This window comes from Schistocerca serialis, chromosome 10 (assembly GCF_023864345.2).
Source record: "Schistocerca serialis cubense isolate TAMUIC-IGC-003099 chromosome 10, iqSchSeri2.2, whole genome shotgun sequence".
In the NCBI taxonomy this organism is placed as follows: domain Eukaryota; kingdom Metazoa; phylum Arthropoda; class Insecta; order Orthoptera; family Acrididae; genus Schistocerca; species Schistocerca serialis.
Window position 1 is genome coordinate 234,206,375 of NC_064647.1, and position 21,768 is coordinate 234,228,142.

A 21,768-nucleotide genomic window follows, 5' to 3' on the forward strand; every position below is an offset into this window, starting at 1 on the left:
ACAATATCCTCTGCAATCGGACACTTCCCTTGGCCTATATAGCTCTACAGCAGCTCCCGATCCCACAAACTGGAATTGAACACTTCCCTTGACCTATACAGCTCAACAGCAACTCCTGATACCAGAACACAGCCACGACCACACATCGGACTAACACTTCCCCTGACCCCAACACACAACAAATACACTAAAAACAAGAAAAACAGAAACTTACCACAACAAAGTTCTGGCGCCATAACCTAGGTCGGCTACCACAATCACACAGTACACACACTGGCGCACGCACATGCACACAAACCAATGGAAAAATGCACAACCAAAAGAAAGACCCAACCCACCCACACCCTACCCCCAACTCAACCTCTCCCCTCACCCCAAAATAAAATACCCATAAACAAAAAACAAATGCAAAATAAAAAAATCTCAATCACACACTACAACCCAACAAAAACTGCAACAAAATAGATCCTACACAACTAAATCACAAACCAACACACACACCCCCCCCCCACAAACAGTACCAACAATTAAACCCCCCCCCCCCCATCCGCCGAGCTGCAGCCACCCAAACCACCCTAACCAACCACCTTCAGCCTGTAAATCTTACTAATAGCAATTAAAAAACACTGAAAAAAACAATAGCCCTCAGGGACGCTATTCCGCCAACAGTACTCATCTAAATGAGACTAAAGGTTAGAAGAGCGCCTCTTCACACTCCCAAGAACTAACTTAACGGCCCCCCACATTCCCTCTATAGTATTTGTACAAGCCCCCATCTTATAATTTTTAAACTCTAAACTATGATTCACAACTTAATGATAGTACCCCCTCTCACCCAACCCCCTATAAGAAGAAAAAGCATCGGAAACTACAGTGGAACCCAGTTCTATAAACTTCTCAATTAACCCCACTAATTCCACCTTAGACCGCCCCTACACAACCCTAAAAAACACATCACGAACACCCACTCCCCGGTACAATAGCCCACCGCCCCACACAACCGGAGACCAACCACTGACTTACCCCTCCCATACTGCCTTTTCCCAAACTGCAACTCGTCCACTTCCAACACAACCCCAGGCCCACTCAACTTACCCCTGTACTTAATAAACTCAGAACATACTTCATGACAATAAGAAAATCAGTCAAGCACACTCCTCTCACTCACGTGCGCAAAAACTTTGAGAGTATCTATAACAAAAGTAATATGTCAATAACACAATCTCGCGCAAGCCTAACCTAAACTTCTCGAATCAGGAAATGCGACGTATGGAGCGCCATAGGTTATCCCTATGGCACCGCCACATATAAGCGTCCCTGGTCCGAGACACCGGAACTTTTGCCAATGTCATTTCATGCCAACAAACAGCCCACTTAACCACCTCTGCAATCAACCAAAACAGCTGTAGAAATTTTATCAACTCCAACAGAGTCGCGCCCATCATAGTATGTAATCGCACACTATTAATTTTATCGGTCCTATTCATACCTAACAAGAGCAACAACAAATTAATTTACTCAAATTAACACAAAACAGCGAACAGTGCGACAATAACTTTCACACAAAAACAATAAATCGTTAACTCGCTGAAACCAATTCCGCTACACACACAGCCAAAACGAGAACCAGCCAGAAGAAGCAGTAACATCAAAATGAATCCAATACACCAGACAACACGAAACCCCTAAACACACCATCAGAGGACACCACGAATGGCAACGCAACGACCTACAAACATGCCACACTCACAAACCAAACTCCGCACCATCATGACGTCACACATCACAACAGCCTTTACATCACGGGTCAAAGCTGACGGGTGGGATCGGATGCTTGGGTCGGCCCAACAGGCCTACAAGACAAAAGGCAACATTGGTTTTAGTGATCACCATTCGCAGATTCTAAAATGGCTATTACATGAAACCACAAAAATCAGAGCTAATGTATGTAAGTTCAGTGATGAAAATGTTGAACACCCCCCCGCCCCCGAGAAGAGGAAATGGGGCTGATGTTTACATTTCAAATATCACACACAAATATTCCAATAAATTTAAGGCCACATACAAACCTGTTATTTTTTATAGTTTTTCCAAAACAAAAATCAGTAAAAATTCTATACAAAATTCAAATTAGTGATAATATCAGGAATTAAAATACAATCCCAGAATAAGAGGAGATTCTATGAATGCTCAAAGCAAACCACAAAACATGTTTTCATTGTTTTAAACAGTATAAACAGGTAGCACAGTTAGAAAATGACAATCAAAAAGCAAATTTCAGGCTTGAGACAAAAGCAATGTTGAAAAATAATCCAAAAAGATGTGGGAGCTACAAGAGTTCACTGCAGCAACTTTGAACTTCATGAAAGTAACAATAAAATAAATAATTCCAAAATAGTGGCTTGTATTTGTACAATAACACTACTCATGTCTCTTATTAACACATGAGGAACAAGCCAGTAAATATAGTAGTTTACACAATTACAACACCAGAACAAAATATAACTATAAATTTCTTGTAACACAGGTCCATAGTGCGTATAAATACACCAAAAGGAAGTCACATTGTGCTTATACCCTTCAAAGTTATAGGTGAAAAGATTTCCTTTCAAAAAGAAAATATCTACTTTCAACAAAGTGGAAAATGAAAAGTGACAGATCTAAGTGTCACTACCAGTGGCTCACTATCACTGTGCAGTCTGAGTGACTGCAACTCCTTTTTAACCTTCTCCTAGGTTATCCTCGACGAATGAACTATTATTTTCTGAACAGCATTTAACATGGTTCCCCTTGCATAAAGTATGAGAACATGGAGTAGGTTCCCAAATGTGTGAGTGGCTTAAAGATTTCTGAAGCAATAGAAAGCAATATGTTGTCCTTGACAGTGAGTGTTCATTCACAAAGGTATCATTAGGAGTGCTCCCTAGGAAGTGTGATAGGACTGCTTTATTCCCTACAGACTTATAATGTGGCGGACAGGGTGGGCAGCAATCTGTGACTGTTTGCTGATGATGCTGTGGTGTCTGGGAAGGTGTCTTCAATGAGTGACTTAGACAAAATTTCCAGTTAGTGTGATGAATGGCAGCTAGCTCCAAATGCAGAAAAACGTACACTAATGAGGATAAGTATAAAAAACAATCCTGTACTGTTCAAATACAGTGCTAGTAATGTGCTGTTTGACACGACTATGTTGATTAACACTGCAGAGCAATATGAAATGAGAAGAGCACATGAGGACTTTGGCAGGGAAGGAGAATGGTCAACTTTGTTTTATTGGGAGAATTTTAGGAATGTGTGGGTCATATGTAAAGGAGAGCATGTGTAGAACACCAATGCAACACATTATTGAGTAATACTCGAGTGTTTTGGATCCCCACCAGATCAGATTAAAGGCAGATACTGCAGCAATTCACAGGGAAGAGATTCACTGGGAACTCAAATTGGAATCCCTGGAAGGAAGGCAAGGTTCATTTTGAGGAACGTTATTGAGAAAATTTGGAGAGCCAGCATTTGAAGCTGGCTGCAGAATGATTCTGTTGTTGTTGTTGTTGTGGTCTTCAGTTCTGAGACTGGTTTGATGCAGCTCTCCATGCTACTCTATCCTGCGCAAGCTTCTTCATCTGCCAGTACCTACTGCAACCTACACCCTTCTGAATCTGCTTGGTGTTTTCATCTCTTGGTCTCCCTCTACGATTTTTACCCTCCACGCTGCCCTCCAATACTAAATTGGTGATCCCTTGATGCCTCAGAACACGTCCTACCAACCGATCCCTTCGTCTTGTCAAGTTGTGCCACAAACTCCTCTTCTCCCCAATCCTATTCAATACAGAATGATTCTACTGCTGCCAATTTACATTTCGCCAAAGGACCACAAAGAGGAAATAGGGGAAATTAGGGCTAATACGGAGGCTCATACATAGTGTTTTTCCTTCTACATCTGTCTGTTGGCAGTGCTCCTGAGTGCTGGTCAGCAATTTTGACTCTTAATTTATTAGTTACCTCATTTGCATTTTCCTTTGGTACAAGAAGCACATTTTCCAAGTTTAATTACTCTTACATTTCAAGTTTGCAACATTCACCAATTTGATGTCTACAAAACAAAAAAATAAATGTAAAAAAATAAACACCTTTCTGTTGGTAATTTTCTTCTTTCTTTGCCATAAGTTTCCAAACAACTCTTATGGGGCACAAGCAAAATTTAGACTTTGGAAATGTTCTCTGAATGCAAAACACAAACTGAAGTAGCACGCAAGTTCTCGTTGGTCCATAATACAACATGTTTTATGCTTAAAAGGATAATAAAAAAAGGGGTGACAATATCCAATATGGAAACACAACTGATCATAATAAAAAGACATGAATCCTGAACCTACAACAATGGCATAATTTCATCAAAGATAGCACCTAACATTTAATAGGGGAGAGAGAGAGAGAGAGAGAGAGAGAGTGGTGTGTGTGTGTGTGTGTGTGTGTGTGTGTGTGTGTGTGTGTGTGTGTGTGTGTGTCGGGAGGGAGGCAGGCGCACTGTAAAAGAATAGATGTTAATCACATGCAAAAGCCATCTCAAGTAAAAAAAGAGTTAAATTTTATGGCAAACATGTCATATCCCCACTCTAATTGTTGGATCAAGCATACTCTGCATCACCAAAATGAAATTGTGTGTTATCGGTGGCAATGATAATGCTATGTGTGTCGATTGTATTAGACAGCTGTAGACTCCTGCAAAACGAAAAGCACAAAGCAACAAGCCACTGTCTAATTTCTTCACGGTAAGTAGCAATCTGAGTCAGTCCATGTCAAATCAACGCACCTATTTTACCTCACCCTCTTAGATTTTGCTGAAAGTTGGTATACTTATATTTCAATTTTTTATCTCAAACCATTCCTGAAATATGGCTATGTAAACTCTTCAAAAACCAGCCAAAAATGTGTGAACGGACTTTTTTTAAATTGTCCTAGGAGCTGCCCTAATTGAGCTAGAGAACTGGGAAAGGTGTCATTTTGCAGCATTTTGCATGCTCTTTCCAGGGATATACAACAAAACATAGCTTCTAATTAATAACCTTTTTCAAAATACTAATCAATATTTTGATTTAATTTCTTTTTTAACAAAAAGTACATAATTGAAAATTTTCAAAACATTTCCATAACTACTTCATACTGTTGTAAATCACATGGCAAAATACAAATCTGGGATGATGATGGGTTCATTGTTAAAAAAATTATTCCGGACTTTTGTTTTTCACTAATGGCCCTAGTTTGACCAAATTGACCTTAACAAACAGGAATTTCTTTAAAATATACTGAAAGGTAAGTAAAAAAAGTATTACAAATATCAAAACATCACCTTATTAAACCAAAACTAATCATCATATTTTATAATTAAGTTGATTGCTTATTTTAATTTCATACAACTTCACTAACAGTATATTAACCGATACAACAAAAACAAGAAATTGAGCCTTTAACTACAAACTGAAATAAAGTATGAATAAGTACAAGTATTTACATAATAGTTCTGGTCCATGATGTTTGAAATGGAACTATTAAAGAAATTAAATACATAATGGTTCTTTTTGAGTAACAGGTATCTGTACATGCTAGATTTAACACAATAGGTAGTAACAATAATTTTGAAACAACTTTCTATAAAATATATGTTAACACTAACCTGAGACAAAAATTAAGTTTTGAAAGCAGTTTCCCAATAAATTGTCTTGGAACTTCACATATTACATTTTAATAAAGCTGACTGGGTTTGGTTTAAATCACTTTCATTAAGAATGTATGTTCTCCCTGTCTGAGTAAATGGGTTCACTTTTGTGAGAGCATCCACAACTGACACCCACAGGACATCTGCATGTGCAGGATAAGAGAATGACTTAGCTGGTTCACATGGATGAAGAAAAGTTATTTTCACTTCATCAAGTTCTTCGCTTTTTTCTAAAATGTATCCAAGCCGCCAGTTTCTGCCATACACAGTGGTGACATAGCCTGATACACCTTGTAACTTCAGTTTGTCTGGTGATGTAGTTACTTCTCTCTCCCAACTCTGCATATCACCTGAGAAGTATTTGACTATTAATTTTGATGTAGTGTTGGGAATGAAAGTGTGAAATTGCTGTGTTCCTTTGATTGTCAATGCCTCTTCAAGTCGGCTTTTTAAGAATATTTCTGAAGCAGAATAGTCTTCTTGAGTGGAATATGCAAAATCAACATTTGTGATATTATCTACTGCCCACTCAAATAGATCTCGTGCGGTTTGGATCTGATTTTGGTATGGCCTTTGCACACTTGCACGAGATGCAAGTCTCTTTACTGAACCCCCTACTCCATCACAAGGCCCTTTCCCATGTGCTGTGGCTGAAAAGTGCCACTCAGCTTTTATGTTGAAGTCTTCCTCATGAAGGCAAAAGTTCAGGAAGTTTTTCTTATTTTTATACTGAGCAGCAGAACCGTCAGAATAATAGTATATCTTTTTTGGAATATTTTGAAATGTATTTGTTAGATATGAAATTAGCTTCTTTTGAAAGGTGTAAATCGCAGTTGTAGTGTGCTCCAGGCAATCAGAAACAATGACAAAGCTCATATGCTCAATTTTGTCTTCCTGTTTGTAATATATAACAAAAGGATGAATGGTAATCTGTTTTCTTGTCCAGTGGAAACTCTGAGCTTCATCCTGTAGAACTATACTATAATTTTCTGAAAAAATCACATATGACAACAAATACAGATTCCATAAGGTTTAGTTAGTGAAAAACAAGAGTCTGGAATAATTTTTTTAGCACTGAACCCATCATCATCCCAGATTTATATTTTGCCATGTGATTTACAACAGTATGAAGTAGTTATGGAAATATTTTGAAAATTTTCAATTACGTACTTTTTGTAAAAAAATTAAATCAAAATATTAATTACCATTTTGAAAAAGGTTATTAATTAGAATCTATGTTTCTTTGTCTATCACTGGAAAGAGCATGAAAAATGCTGCAAAATGACACCTTTCCCAGTTCTCTAGCTCAATTAGGGCAGCTCCTAGGGCAATTTAAAAAAAGTCTGATCACACATTTTTGGCCAGTTTTTGAAAAGTTTACATGACCATATTTCAGGAATGGTTTGAGGTAAAAAATTGAAATTTGGTATTTTTCTTAGTTTCAACATCCACTATGAGTATGCCAACTTTCAGCAAAATCTAAGAGGGTGAGGTAAAATTTTTATTTAAAGTGTGTTGATTTGACAGGGGAATGACTCATCTATCTTTTCCCACAGTGTTGATATTCCTACCTGGAGTTTCCATTGTTTGATTGTAACAGCATTCTCTAATGACAAATTACGACCCAACAGCACTCCTACAGGCTGACTGTTCTCTATTACATTAACTACTGTCAAGAACTGATGTGATTCATTCGTTAATTAGTTCTTCATTCATTCATCAAAAAGTGTTGTGCTTTTGGGTTCATACTAGACCAATGATTCATGGGATAATTATATCAAGTATCCAAATGGTAAACTGCCAAGTGTGATTTTTCTACTAAATAAAGTAAGGTATTGTATCAACAAAAAACTACTGGTTCTCAGCTACTATGCATTCTTTCAGTCACAGCTGCAGTATGGGGTACTGTTATAGGGAAATCTGCTACATACAAACTGCATTTTCAGATGGCAGAAAAAAGCAGTCAGATGTATTCAAAGATTGGTCAGAAAGAATCCTGTAAGAAATATTTCAGTCAAATCAATATAATGACAATCCCATGTCTTTATATATATAACTACTTAATATATATGTCAAAGAAGAAATAAAAAAGTTTACTCCAAGAATGAATGTACATGTACACAGTACCAGAAACAACTGCAGGTTACACATTCCACATTCAAAGGCAAACACTAACACATAATAGCCACAAACACCTAAGTCTGACAATGTATAATAAACTGCCACAATCAGTAAAAACCCTGACTCTAAGTAAATTTAAGATAGTAATAGAAGCATGACTTAAAAATACGTCATTATTATTCAGAGTAGAATACCTTTAAAGCAAAACATTGGACATGAATAATGAGGGGAAAAAACTCGTAAACACGAGTATCATAGCTGTGTAATCAAAATATACTTTTTCGTTCATGTAAAGTGTAGAAACATCATGTACAGAATGTGAAACGGTAAAAAAATGTGCGTACTTCTGCAGTTAATACGCAGAATGGATCAGATGATGTTCTTATTTAGATAGGATTATGTAGATATGCAATGATATATACTAAATTGTAAATTATGTAACGAAAATCAGTTTGTAAATGTGTTACTAACTGCATACGTTTAACTAAAAAGTACACATGTAACTTCAACTGATGAAGCCAACTGCATGGTAAACATGCTGAAAGGCTAATAAACAAACATCTAAACTTCATGTACAAATTGTGTAAATACTTAGAATCTAGGATTCTTCCAGATACCATCCATTCACACCACCGTCTTATACCATGGGAAATACGGAAGCGTCCGATCCCGCCCGTCTGCTTTGACCCATGACGTCACAAATATGGCGGAAACAATAACAAACACACACACTTTTCACAAGAAGCCTAATGACACTAACGGGACAAGCGCGGGAAATGGGGTGTTTTGGGTGGGGGGCAAACTAAATATAAACAAATTTAGACGCCTTGCGTAGCTACAACGTGTAAGTGAAGACAGCCATGCATGAATATCCACCCACCTCCCCAGGGGTCGTAACCCCTGCAACCCATAGAAGATAAAGATGCTTCAGTAGCTGATTAGTGTTTTTTGTCTTTTTTAAAAAAAAATCTCACGGGATACAACGAACAGATCAGAAAGATAAATATAATAAACTAAAACAGAAATTGGAGGAAACAGATAATTAAAATAAGTAATAAGCGTTTTTAAATTTTAAAAAAAATCTCACGAGATAGAACGAACAGATCAGAAAAGTAAATAAAATAAGAAAAAACAGAACTGGAGATAGCCACACTCAAACCAAACTCCGCGCCGTCATGACGTCACACACGACAACACCCTTACGCCACGGGTCAAAGCCGACGCGTGGGATCGGACGCTTCTGGCGACCCCACGTATCCTCATATTAAAAGTAATCACTTCATTAAATGACAAAGAAACACATTAGAAACTATACTAAGTTTATGAACGAGAATGTGGAGGGGGATAACAAATATTTGCCCAGTATTGTGTGACACAGTTAGGAATGTATTAACAGAGTATTTTGATGTAGTATTAAGATAGAAGCACTTGGCCAGAAGAGAACGCTGATGATCAAGAAGACAAAGAGTAACAACAGCAATGACAAACTACGACCAAATTGCAAGTGAAAGGTGAAGACCACTATCCCAAACGTTTGTTTGTCATTTAGCTTCCAAATATAGTTCATCAGTTTAGGATTGCATGACACCTGGGATAATTAATCATTTAAAAAAACACGCATAATTTTGAAATAATATTACTTACATTCTTGTGCTAATCACGGTGTTTACGAGTGCTGGGAATAGTATAAATAGAAGTGTTAACTTGAAGTAAACATATTCGGCGCTAGCATAGTAAGAATACGCCAGATTAGCATCGAGTGCAACGTCTGCAGTGTGACTTATTATTGAAATTATCGGTGATAGTATGTCTCGATATGTAATGCGACTGGTTTTTGGAACATAGTCCGTATCGTCCAGTCTCGTAGCTGGACGACAGTTTTCATCTTCTGTTTCACTGGCATCGCTTCTAATAAACTGCATTTTAAGCCCCTACACAGTACTCGCTCACATATCGCTTTTCTATGGCTTACTGTTAGCTCTTTGTTACACATTACATCACGCGTATTAGCCTCCTTTTCAATTGACAACTTCGCACACAAGTCAACAACCTGTACAAACTGTTTGACAGCTTACACCCCGATGTCGTAATCGATTGTTGAGCATGAAATAGTATCGTATCGAAAAGCTAGAACTCTGGTAGAATTCCGGCAATACGTTCCAAGAAAGAGAAATATTATCTGAATACTGTATATCATTTTAATAATATTCTTTATTTTGCGCCGATTTGAATAACATAAAAGTATTTTGTCGAATTACGCTCCACCATTGATGTATTTCTTAGCAGAGTCGACAGGTTTGTATTTGTTAGTAATAATATCAAACAATATCGGAATATTAGGTACTATTTCACTTCTTTAATTCAGTGCAGTAATACAGTATTGTAAAACTGTATTATGCACCCCAGTATTAAACATTTGCATGTTTAATGACAAGTACTTGAGGCGGTAATGGAAATCAGTCACAAAATATTTAGAAAAACATAAACTAATAAATAACAGTCAACACGTTTTCGAGCAAGGTACAGTACAGAAACATCCATCTCGGACTACGCAACAGAAATGGTAAGAAATTTGGAGTTGAATAAATATGTCGTTAGAATTTATTTAGATTTGTCAGAAGCTTCCGATAATGTGAACCATTAACACATACAGGTCGCTGCCCATTAGAAACTACGAGTGCGCATTTATTGCCGTAACAGTCGGCGCTCGGATAACCTCCGCGCGCCACCTTCTTGATTTTTATTTCAGGTTGCTGAGCAGTATATCTGTGCGGTGATGTCTGGAGATGAGTTTTTCGTTCTTGTAGTACATCGGATGACCGATAGATGGCGTTCCTGCCTCCTCTCACCGGTATGTGACTCGAAAAAGGCGCCAAAACAATTTCCGCGCATTCGTTCTTGCAATGTGCTTCTGCAGTTCTCTTATCGCAAACGTTTGTTGTAAAATGGGGGACAGTTTGGCCGAAGAGGAAATTCTGAGGCTGCTCAAAGAATCTGGATCTGAAATTGACGATAATGGGTCTGAAACTGACATAGTTCTTCCTAGATAGATGGTAATTATAGTGGTCAGTCATTGTGTTTAGGGATCACAATTATATCCTCGGCAGTTTCACTGACTCGTGTAATTTATTTTGAAGGTAATAACGAGTGTTCCGAAAATGAAAATGGGCCATCAGATGTATTTGAAGAGTGTGAAGCTCCCATTCAAAGAGGCAAAGGCAGAATACAACAACAGCAGGAGTCTCAAAGCAACGTTGTTGACTGGGTAAATGACGATGTGCAGCATCAATTAAAGCCCTTTGAAGGAGTATGTAATGTCTTGGCACCTTAGAACGCCGAAAGCACTGAATTCGACTGTAGGAGCGCCTTCATTGACGCGAGTGTCATAAAAAACATAAAGCCAGGATCAAGCCACTACGAAGCAGCAACAATTTCCAAATTGCGGAGGCACAATAAGATAACTTCCTGGTCGCTTTGGACCAATTGGTCTGCTATGACACTACCTGAGATATATCAGTTTTTTGCTATACGTAACTATTCACATGTGCCTTGTGCACAAACCTAATGTTACGGACTATTGGAGCAATGAGCTAATACCAGATTCCTCTTTACCTGTAAAAATCACGAAAAGAGACAGATTTAGGTCAATTTACTTTATGTTTCAGGTGAATAACAATGATAATTACGTACGAAGGAGTCAACCAAACCATTATCCTTTACACAAAATCTGACCTTTTTTTGATAACTTTGTACTGAAAAGCAAGAGCAGTTTTTATCCTGGCGAAAATCTCACAGTTGATGAAGGTTTATGTCCAGTCAGAGTGAGAATTCGATTTCGAGTGTACATCAAGAACAAACCGAGCAGGTATGGTATAAAATTTTGAAGTGATTCAGCAACTGGATGTGTTTTGAACTGCGAAGTGTACACTGGTGCAGGTGAAAAAGACAACAGTGCAGATTCAGTGGTGCTAAGTTTGTGTAACAGTTATCTACGTAAGGGCCATACACTGTACATGGACTGGTTTTATACTTCTTTAAATTATTTGGAAGATTGTTTGATGAGGACACATCTACTATTGGCACAGTAATGAGAAACTGAAGAGACCTACCAAAGGAATTCAAACAGAATATAGCCGGCCGAAGTGGCCGTGCCGTTCTAGGCGCTGCAGTCTGGAACCGCGAGACCGCTACGGTCGCAGGTTAGAATCCTGCCTCGGGCATGGATGTGTGTGATGTCCTTAGGTTAGTTAGGTTTAACTAGTTCTAAGTTCTAGGGGACTGATGACCTTAGATGTTAAGTCCCATAGTGCTTCGAGCCATTTAGCCAAACAGAATAAGCTAAGAAGAGGTGAAATAATATTCAAGAGAAAAAATTCCATGCTAGCACTCCACTGGAAAGATACTAGGGATCTGTTTGCTCTTTCTACCAAACACAGAATGGCAAGTAGTGTTACAAAGACAAAATCCAAGGCTGGAATGGTATAAAAACTGAAGCCTGTTCTCATACTTGAGTATAATAAAAATATAACTGGTGTTGATCATGGAGATCAGCTAGTGACCTACAATTATTTTCAACAATAAACAATGAAATGGTGGAAAAAGGTATTTTTTCATGTATTTATGATGTGCGTGGTCAATTCTTACATTCTGTACAAGAAACTTCGGCCTATCTCTCACAAATGAACTAGCTTGTTTACTTTTATGGTGTCCACCCCCAGTAGCTGAGCGGTCAGCGTGACAGAATGTCAGTCCTAGGGGCCCGTGTTTGATTCCCGGATGGGTCGGAGATTTTATCCACTCAGAGACTGGGTGTTGCGTTGTCCTAATCATGATTATTTCACCCCAGTCGACGCGCAAGTCGCCAAAGTAGCGTCATCTCGAAAGACTTGCACCTGGCGAACGGTCTACCTGATGGTAAGCCCTATTCACACGACATTTACTTTTATGGGGAACCTGGGAAAACAAATACTCGAGAAATCAGGTGAAGCTTTCAACGAAGATGAAAAGCAGGGTTCAGCAGCAAACAGTTTAACAGCAAGACATTTCCCCACTCACATCCCATCGACAACAAGCAAGAAGTATGCATCAAGATACTGCATTGTTTACACACAGGTCGCACACAGTACTGGCAAATGAGAGACCAGATGGTGGTGTGAATAATGTAATGTAGTATTGTGTCTACCTGTTTGTGTTTCAAGCAATATCACACAAAGACAAATTTTGCTCAATGAAAAGAGTTGTATAAATTCAGTTACATAGTTTTGTACATTTATTGTATAATAAATTCTGATTTATTGTAATTACAAACTTTTTCTACCTCTGAATCATCTAATTTTCAAAATATAATGATTCTGTAAATATGTGATATCTTTCAAACAACTTTAACCAAATGTTGAGATATAGGATGATAATACAAACATTAGTTAAAAGGTTTTACTTTTGTTCATTATCTATTGGTCAGGAGCCATTGCAAAAAAGGTGCCAAAATGCACGACTTCTAAGGGACTGCAGCAGTCCCTGTGGCCCAACTGCAATGTGTTAAACACTATTATGGAAACTTGAAGCAATAGGCATTAGGGGTATTGTCAAAAAAAGTTTTGTATCGTACCTGGAAAACATGTCACAAGTTGTTGAGCTGAGTCATCTCTCAATTTTCATAATTTTAAACTCCTATCAGAACCAAAAAAACCTGTAATAGGTGTTTCAAAGGGCCGCATCCTGGGTCCATTGTTGTTTCTCATTTATATCAATGATATTACAGGTCCCACAAAGCTCAACCAAAATTCTGCTATTTGAAGATGACGTAAAAAGTGTCTTAGTTGGCGATATAGAAGAAAAAGTGCCCTAATACTTACAGTCATAGTTTTATTTAAATAATTTGACTTTAAATTAAAAAAATAACTTTATACAGGGTGTACAACTTTGCTTCCGCCGTTTTTTCGCCAACATTTGAGGGTTTAATGAAACAAATTGGTTACACATGTATCATTCAAAGTATTTTCCATCGCTGCCCACTACCTTCTCCCATCTTTCAGGCAGTATACTAATCCCATGTCGAAAAAATTGTTCATCTTTTGAAGTGAACCACGAATTGATCCAATTTGAAATTTCTTCACGAGATGTGTTGGTCAGCCAGGCCATGTGTCATTGATCTAAACAGGTGATAGTCAAGAGGGACCAATGTCTGGAGAATATGGCGGGTGGGGTAGGACTCCCATTTTAACGTTTCCAAGTATGTTTTGACCTCTTTTGCAACGTGGGGTCGAGCGTTGTTGTGCTCCAAAATCACTTTATCGTGCCTCTCATTGTATTGTGGCCATTTGTCTTTTAATCCTCTGCTCAGATGCATTAACTGCCTTCTATAACGTGCACCTGTGATTGTTCCACTTGGTTTTAACACCTCATAGTACATGACGCCGAGTTGGTCCCACCAAATGCAGAGCAAGATCTTGGAGCCGTGAATATTCGGTTTGGCTGTCGACATGGAAGCATGACCAGGATATCCCCATGATTTTTTGCGTTTAGGGTTATTGTAATGAACCAATTTTTCGTACCCGGTCACAATGCGATGCAGAAATCCATTCCATTTTTGCCTCTGAAGCAACTGTTCACAAACACACAAATGCCGTTCAACATCTCCTGGTTTCAGCTCATTCTGGACCTAAGTTCCTTCTTTCTGAATCGTGCCCATAGCCTTGAGACGTTTTGAAATGACTTGTTGTGTCACTCCCACCAATCGTGCCAATTATTCTTGAGTTTGACGTGAGTCTTCACTCAGCAATGTCTCCGATTATGCATCTTCGAAAACATTCTCTCTTCCACCACTTTGCCGGTCTACGACGTTAAAATCACAAGCATTGAAACCACTCACGACACGTTCTTTCACTAATAGCGTCCTTACCATACTTACTTGACAGCATTTGATGAGACTCGGCCACTGTTTTATTCATATTGAAACAAAACAGTAACACCTCCCGCAAATGATGAGAATTAGGCTCGTAAACTGACATTTTCAATCAAGAACAACTTTATGATGCAGACACAAACCGACTAATGTTTGAGTGAGGTTATGTTGACCAAGATCCAAGCTAACTGCCTGATGTCTGCGATCTGTTTCTTTCGACCGCTACTTAGTGTTGTCGCCACCTATTGGCAAATGGCGGAAACAATGTTGTACACCTTGTTCATTATGGGAGTAAGTGTCAAGAGGGAAACAAGTGCATTATGCTGTAAAACAAACAAACAGAAAAGGTGTGTACTGCAAAGCTTCTCAGAGTGCGGATTGACCAACGTTTAAACAGGAATGAACAGGCAGCAACAGAACAATGGGGATACAACTACACCAACCAAGACTGCGAAGAAGTATTCAAATGGGCAGAGATGCACAATATTTTTCTAATATATGACCCCAAAGACAGGAGCACATTCCATTCTGCTAGATGGGGTAGAGACTACTGTCCAGATTTATGCTTCGTCACAAAAGGTGTACAAAATATACCTTTATGTTGCAACAAGAAAGTCCTCTCCGATTTTCCTCGCAGTCAACATAGGCCTGTTCTGCTCAACATGGGGACACAAATTCCTGTCAGCAGATCGATTCCTAAAGCCCAATGGAATTTTGGTAAATCTAACTGGGAGAACTATACTTCTGAGCTAGAGTTTAACATTCAATGGATTCCCCTAAAAGCAGGAAAGTATGTACGATTTGTGGGCCTGCTATTATTCATCGCCAGAAAGCATGTCCTCAGGGGCTATCAGAAAACAAACATTGCTGCATGGAGTAAGGAATTCACTGTAATCTATAACGGATACTTGGAGAATGCCGGCACTGACGAGTTTTTGCAATGTTTGGACTCACTCGCCGAGAAAAATGGCACACATTAATGAATGAAATGAGTTTCGAACATTCCGGTAGAAAGGCATGGCACTTACTGTCAAGGCTGAGTGTGACTTCAATGAAAACAGTACACAATAGTTATGATATAAGTCCCAATGATGTTGCCAAAAGGATTTTGAAACTTACACGTAGAACGCCAGAGACAGATAAAAAGAAAACCAGAGAAATCAGAGCAGAACTGAAGAGCGTCAAAGGAAGAACATGTGAAACTGACGCCTCAAAGAATTTTGAGACATACAAGATCTTCAAGGCCATTAAGGACCCAAAAACAAGGAAAACCACAGGCATCTAGGGCATATTCCCAGAATGTTTGAAGCATTGCAGCCCCAATGCTCTACATTGGTTGAGAGAATTCTTCAACAACATATTGCAGACTGGAAGGCTGTCAGCCCTTTTTATGAGAAACAGAGCAACAGCAATCCTAAAACTGGGAAAGCACCCTGAAGACTGAATTGCCTGCTATAAATTGATAGAGAGGCTCATTCTTAACAGAATAAAACCCACTGTTGAGAAGAAGATACCAGTTGAACAGGCTGGCTTTAGACCTTAAAGGAGCTGCAGCGACCAGGTACTAGCAGTAACTGCACATATCGAAAGGAGCTTTGAAGAAAAGAAAAAATCCAAAGCTGCATTTATTGATCTGTCATCTGCGTATGACACAGAATGGAGACAAGGAATGCTGCTGAAATTCCTATGCATCATACCTTGTAAAAAACTGTTCACACTGCTTAACAACATGCTGGCAAATAGACACATCGAAGTACACCTTAATGGCAAGGAAAGCCACAACTACCAACTCAATGACACCCTTCCCCAGGGATCAGTTCTTTTGCCTCTGCTCTCCAATATACACATATCTGACCTACCAAACACTTACTCTAAATTCATTTAAGCCGACGATATATGTTTAATTAGCCAATCTGTCGACTTCCAGACATTAGAAATTACTCTTGAAAACGATCTGAAAAAGATGGATGAATATTTCCAAGTATGGCGAATTAAACCCAACGCCATGAAGACAGAGACAGGTTGCTTTCACCTAAACAACAAGCAGGCACACTATGCAGCCAGAATCGCTTTTAGAAATCATATGTTAACCCTCAACCAGAATATCTGGGCTTAACGCTAGACGCACTCTCACCTTCAGAGCCCACCTGGAGAAGACAGCCAGCAAAATAAAAACTAGAAATAACACAAGAAAAAAACTGACAGGAAATGGCTGGGGAACGAATGTGATAACCCTCAGGACATCAGCCCTTGCTCTTGTCTATTCAGCAGGAGAATACTGCAGTTCTGCGTGGTTAAACAGCAGTAGATACGCGAGCAGTAGATATTCAACTCAATAATACTATAAGGCTGATACTGGCAACCATCAAGTCAACATCAACCCAGTGGCTCCCTGTTCTGTCCAACATCCATCCTCCCCACTTACGAAGACAGCTAGCATTGAAAAAAGAGTGGCAAATATGCCTAGACAACTGTCAACTCCCTGTACATCTAGACCTCATCTCCCAATCTCGACTAAGGTCTCGTAAACCATCATGGAAGGTGGGAGTGGGTTTAGTAAGAGAATGTTTTAACACTGATGATGCTTGGCGCTGAGAATAATCTTCCTCCAATCCAGACTCAAATAATCTAATCAAAGATCCGAGCCAATGCCCTGTCAGATTTGAGCTACCAAGGAGATCCTGGACATCACTCAACCAGTCCTGAACAGAGCATCAAAATTGTCACTACTGAAGGCATAAATTAGGCATGGTTGATAGAACTTGACTGCGACTGTGGACACATGAAACAGACACTACAGCACTGAATGCCCTTTAAGGAAATTCCAAGGCACCTTCCAGGACCTACATTTGCTTAAGGGAGAAGTTACCGCCTGGCTGAAAGGACTGGACACCCATCCTTGAGCAGTACAGTAATCACAACTATATGCTCACCTTATGAAATTGTATATGACTTATTATTTTATTCTATGTGACTTGATATTATGTACATTTGTCAATATCAGTGTTTTATCTTATAATCAGTATGTATTGTACATATATCTTTTATCTCAAAATGTACCAGATGTAATTTTGATGCTGTATTACTGATGTAATCTGATGCTGTTTTTAAAGCCATATGAAATAAATTTAAAAAAGCAGGTTATGTACCTTCCTCAGAAACACAATTTAGCGTATTTTGCCTTAAGAATAATATTCAAGTTATGTAACCCAGAATGTGCTAGAAGTGTGTACTTTGATTATTTCCAATAAGTTGCAACGTCGTAAGTTTTTGGGGCAAAACCAAGTCAAGATTAAAAGAAATTTTTGTTATACAAAAAAGAGCTAATCGCATCATGACTCACAGTGCACCACAAACACACTGTAGATTCTTATTTAAACAGCTAAAGATATTAAGATATATTATTTAAACAGCTAAAGATATTAAAAATGCCACCTATATGTATTTTAACATGCCTGGAAATGGTTAGTAAAAGTCTCTGTAATCTTCAAACCAACTATAGCTACTATAACAACAATACAAGGCATTGTAAAGACGTCCACATTCCCAATGTAGAATGTAGCAAATCAGAAGTCAGACTCATGTAAGCCACTTACGAAAAAAGCTCAAATGCAAGTCCATCCCAAATTAAAGAGATGGATGACGAAAGTAAATTCAAGCATGAACTAAAAAAATACCTGATGGATAAATGCTTCTACAGTGCCAATGAATATCTGTCCCAGACAATAAATTGGAACCTTTACTTGCTTCCAGTAATTCAAAGGAATTTAATTTTTTTAAATTATGAAATATTTGTGAAGATTCTGTTAAATGCCCTCTATACATTTTGTGTATAAAGTGCAGTTAATACCCTACATACGTTTATCATGAGTATGCGTTTTGAATGTTCTGTTTGTTTTTATGTACTGTGAATATGTAATTTGCGTTGCTTGTTTATTATGTAATGCATTGTTGTCATGTGTTACATGCTAAAATTCTAACGACATATCCTGAATCACTTGTATAATCTTTTGGATGATGAATAAAATAAATACCCTAATAAAATTTCGGCCAACGTTAAAGTTCGAGAAGATTCTCTGCGGAAAAAGAGTTAATTTTGCCATTAAAAAGAAGACGTGTGCAAATTGTAATGACGAAATCACGAAGTTAAAAGAACGTGTATCCAGCTTACAATTTATAATCAGTGGTCTGAAAGTGGATATCTCGAATTTTCATCTTGGAAAAAGTGAGCCGAATACTCAGCAAGTTCTGCAAACCATCGCGCCTGCCAGCGAAAAGTGGTTTAAAGTCACTTACAGAAACAGCACGCATGACCTGCAAAATCGTGTAAACGGTAAAACTACCGGTGACACAGTCTTTGTGCACGAAAACCCGTTTGAAGTGCTTTCAACTGTAGACTGTGATAGATCAATGAGCTGCGTCGAACCCAATGGAAAGAAAAAGGATATCATAAAAAACGACAGAGTTGCTTTCAACCACAGGAAAAAAACAGTTCAACCGTGAGTGTAGTCGTCGACATATAATCAACATCAAGTAAAACAGACAGTGCCACCACGCAACATCCAAGTACCGGTAGGCCTAAAAATAGTTATCATCAACCAGCAAAAATGTTTAAAATAAACCTACACTCCTGGAAATTGAAATAAGAACACCGTGAATCCATTGTCCCAGGAAGGGGAAACTTTATTGACACATTCCTGGGGTCAGATACATCACATGATCACACTGACAGAACCACAGGCACATAGACACAGGCAACAGAGCATGCACAATGTCGGCACTAGTACAGTGTATATCCACCTTTCGCAGCAATGCAGGCTGCTATTCTCCCATGGAGACGATCGTAGAGATGCTGGATGTAGTCCTGTGGAACGGCTTGCCATGCCATTTCCACCTGGCGCCTCAGTTGGACCAGCGTTCGTGCTGGACGTGCAGACCGCGTGAGACGACGCTTCATCCAGTCCCAAACATGCTCAATGGGGGACAGATCCGGAGATCTTGCTGGCCAGGGTAGTTGACGTACACCTTCTAGAGCACGTTGAGTGGCATGGGATACATGCGGACGTGCATTGTCCTGTTGGAACAGCAAGTTCCCTTGCCGTTCTAGGAATGGTAGAACGATGGGTTCGATGACGGTTTGGATGTACCGTGCACTATTCAGTGTCCCCTCAACGATCACCAGTGGTGTACGGCCAGTGTAGGAGATCGCTCCCCACACCATGATGTCGGGTGTTGGCCCTGTGTGCCTCGGTCGTATGCAGTCCTGATTGTGGCGCTCACCTGCACGGCGCCAAACACGCATACGACCATCATTGGCACCAAGGCAGAAGTGACTCTCATCGCTGAAGACGACACGTCTCCATTCATCCCTCCATTCACGCCTGTCGCGACACCACTGGAGGCGGGCTGCACGATGTTGGGGCGTGAGCGGAAGACGGCCTAACGGTGTGCGGGACCGTAGCCCAGCTTCATGGAGACGGTTGCGAATGGTCCTCGCCGATACCCCAGGAGCAACAGTGTCCCTAATTTGCTGGGAAGTGGCGGTGCGGTCCCCTACGGCACTGCGTAGGATCCTACAGTCTTGGCGTGCATCCGTGCATCGCTGCGGTCCGGTCCCAGGTCGACGGGCACGTGCACCTTCCGCCGACCACTGGCGACAACATCGATGTACTGTGGAGACCTCACGCCCCACGTGTTGAGCAATTCGGCGGTACGTCCACCCGGCCTCCCACATGCCCACTATACGCCCTCGTTCAAAGTCCGTCAGCTGCACATACGGTTCACGTCCACGCTGTCGCGGCATGCTACCAGTGTTAAAGACTGCGATGGAGCTCCGTATGCCACGGCAAACTGGCTGACACTGACGGCGGCGGTGCACAAATGCTGCACAGCTAGCGCCATTCGACGGCCAACACCGCGGTTCCTGGTGTGTCCGCTGTGCCGTGCGTGTGATCATTGCTTGTACAGCCCTCTCGCAGTGTCCGGAGCAAATATGGTGGGTCTGACACACCGGTGTCAATGTGTTCTTTTTTCCATTTCCAGGAGTGTATTTGCAGATAGTCAAGGACAGAACATAGCGGCCGAATTTCAATCTAGAAGCAGCCAAAAAATAACTAGCATAATGAAACAGGGGGCAAAATTTCAGGCAGTGACTTCCATGAACCACGACATGAAAACAACAACAAATAACGACTTTTCGTGTTATTAGCGGGAACAAATGACGTAACAAAAAATGAAACGAAAGACCTAGCGATCTATCTTAAAAGAAGACTACATGAGCTGAGAAGCTAAAACTTGATCGTCTTCTCTGTTCCACATTGTCATGACTTGCCATCTGGTCGTGTGTAAATAGAGATATGCGAAGCGCAAATAAACAGATCCTAAATATATGCACGAGGTTAAAAAATGTTACATCTGTGGACATAAGCTGCGTAGGAAGAAGATTCCTCGTGTCCCATGGCCTACATCTCAACAGACTGGGGAAGGACTTAGTTATAAAACGGATTCAAGAAATAGTGAACAGCAAACTGAATGTGCAGTGTTGTGCCATCCCTCTCAAGGACAAAAATAACGAATACTTGGGACAATGAACCACGAAATGCCAGGTCAGTAAAACAATACATCAGCAGGACGAGACCGATATTTTTTTAAGACAATAAAACCTTTCATCAGAACAACACCAGATGCAAGTGTATGTGTTTCATATGTGCCTCAAACAGACGTCTCTCCACACGAGAGTAAATTATCACTTTTGCATTATAATCTACAGGGTTTGGGAAACAGAATAGGTGCTTTTGAATCATTTATCAGAGGACTATCTCCACATGTAGTAATAGATACTGAACACCAGAAGTCAGTGAACAACATTCAGTATTGCAAATTAGAAAGCTACACCCAAGCTACGTTCTACAGCAGAACACACAATAAAGGTAGTGGTGTTGCCAGCTACTCAAGGAAATGTAAGTTCATAACCACCACAGAAAAAGTGTTATGGGGGAACAATTTCTGTGTTGACAAAGATTTTGAAATT

General features: G+C 39.7%; 1 protein-coding gene across 1 annotated transcript in view; it reads right to left on the reverse strand.

Annotated features, from left to right (window-relative positions):
* Window positions 1-9,901, reverse strand: part of LOC126425070 (XK-related protein 7-like) — a 38,140-nt gene extending 28,239 nt beyond the window's left edge. The window contains exon 1 of the mRNA XM_050087980.1: window positions 9,479-9,901. Within this exon, the coding sequence (XP_049943937.1) occupies window positions 9,479-9,756 (278 nt within the window). The 5' untranslated portion in view covers window positions 9,757-9,901. The remainder of the gene's footprint in view (window positions 1-9,478) is intronic.
* Between the last annotated feature and the right edge of the window lie 11,867 nt (window positions 9,902-21,768).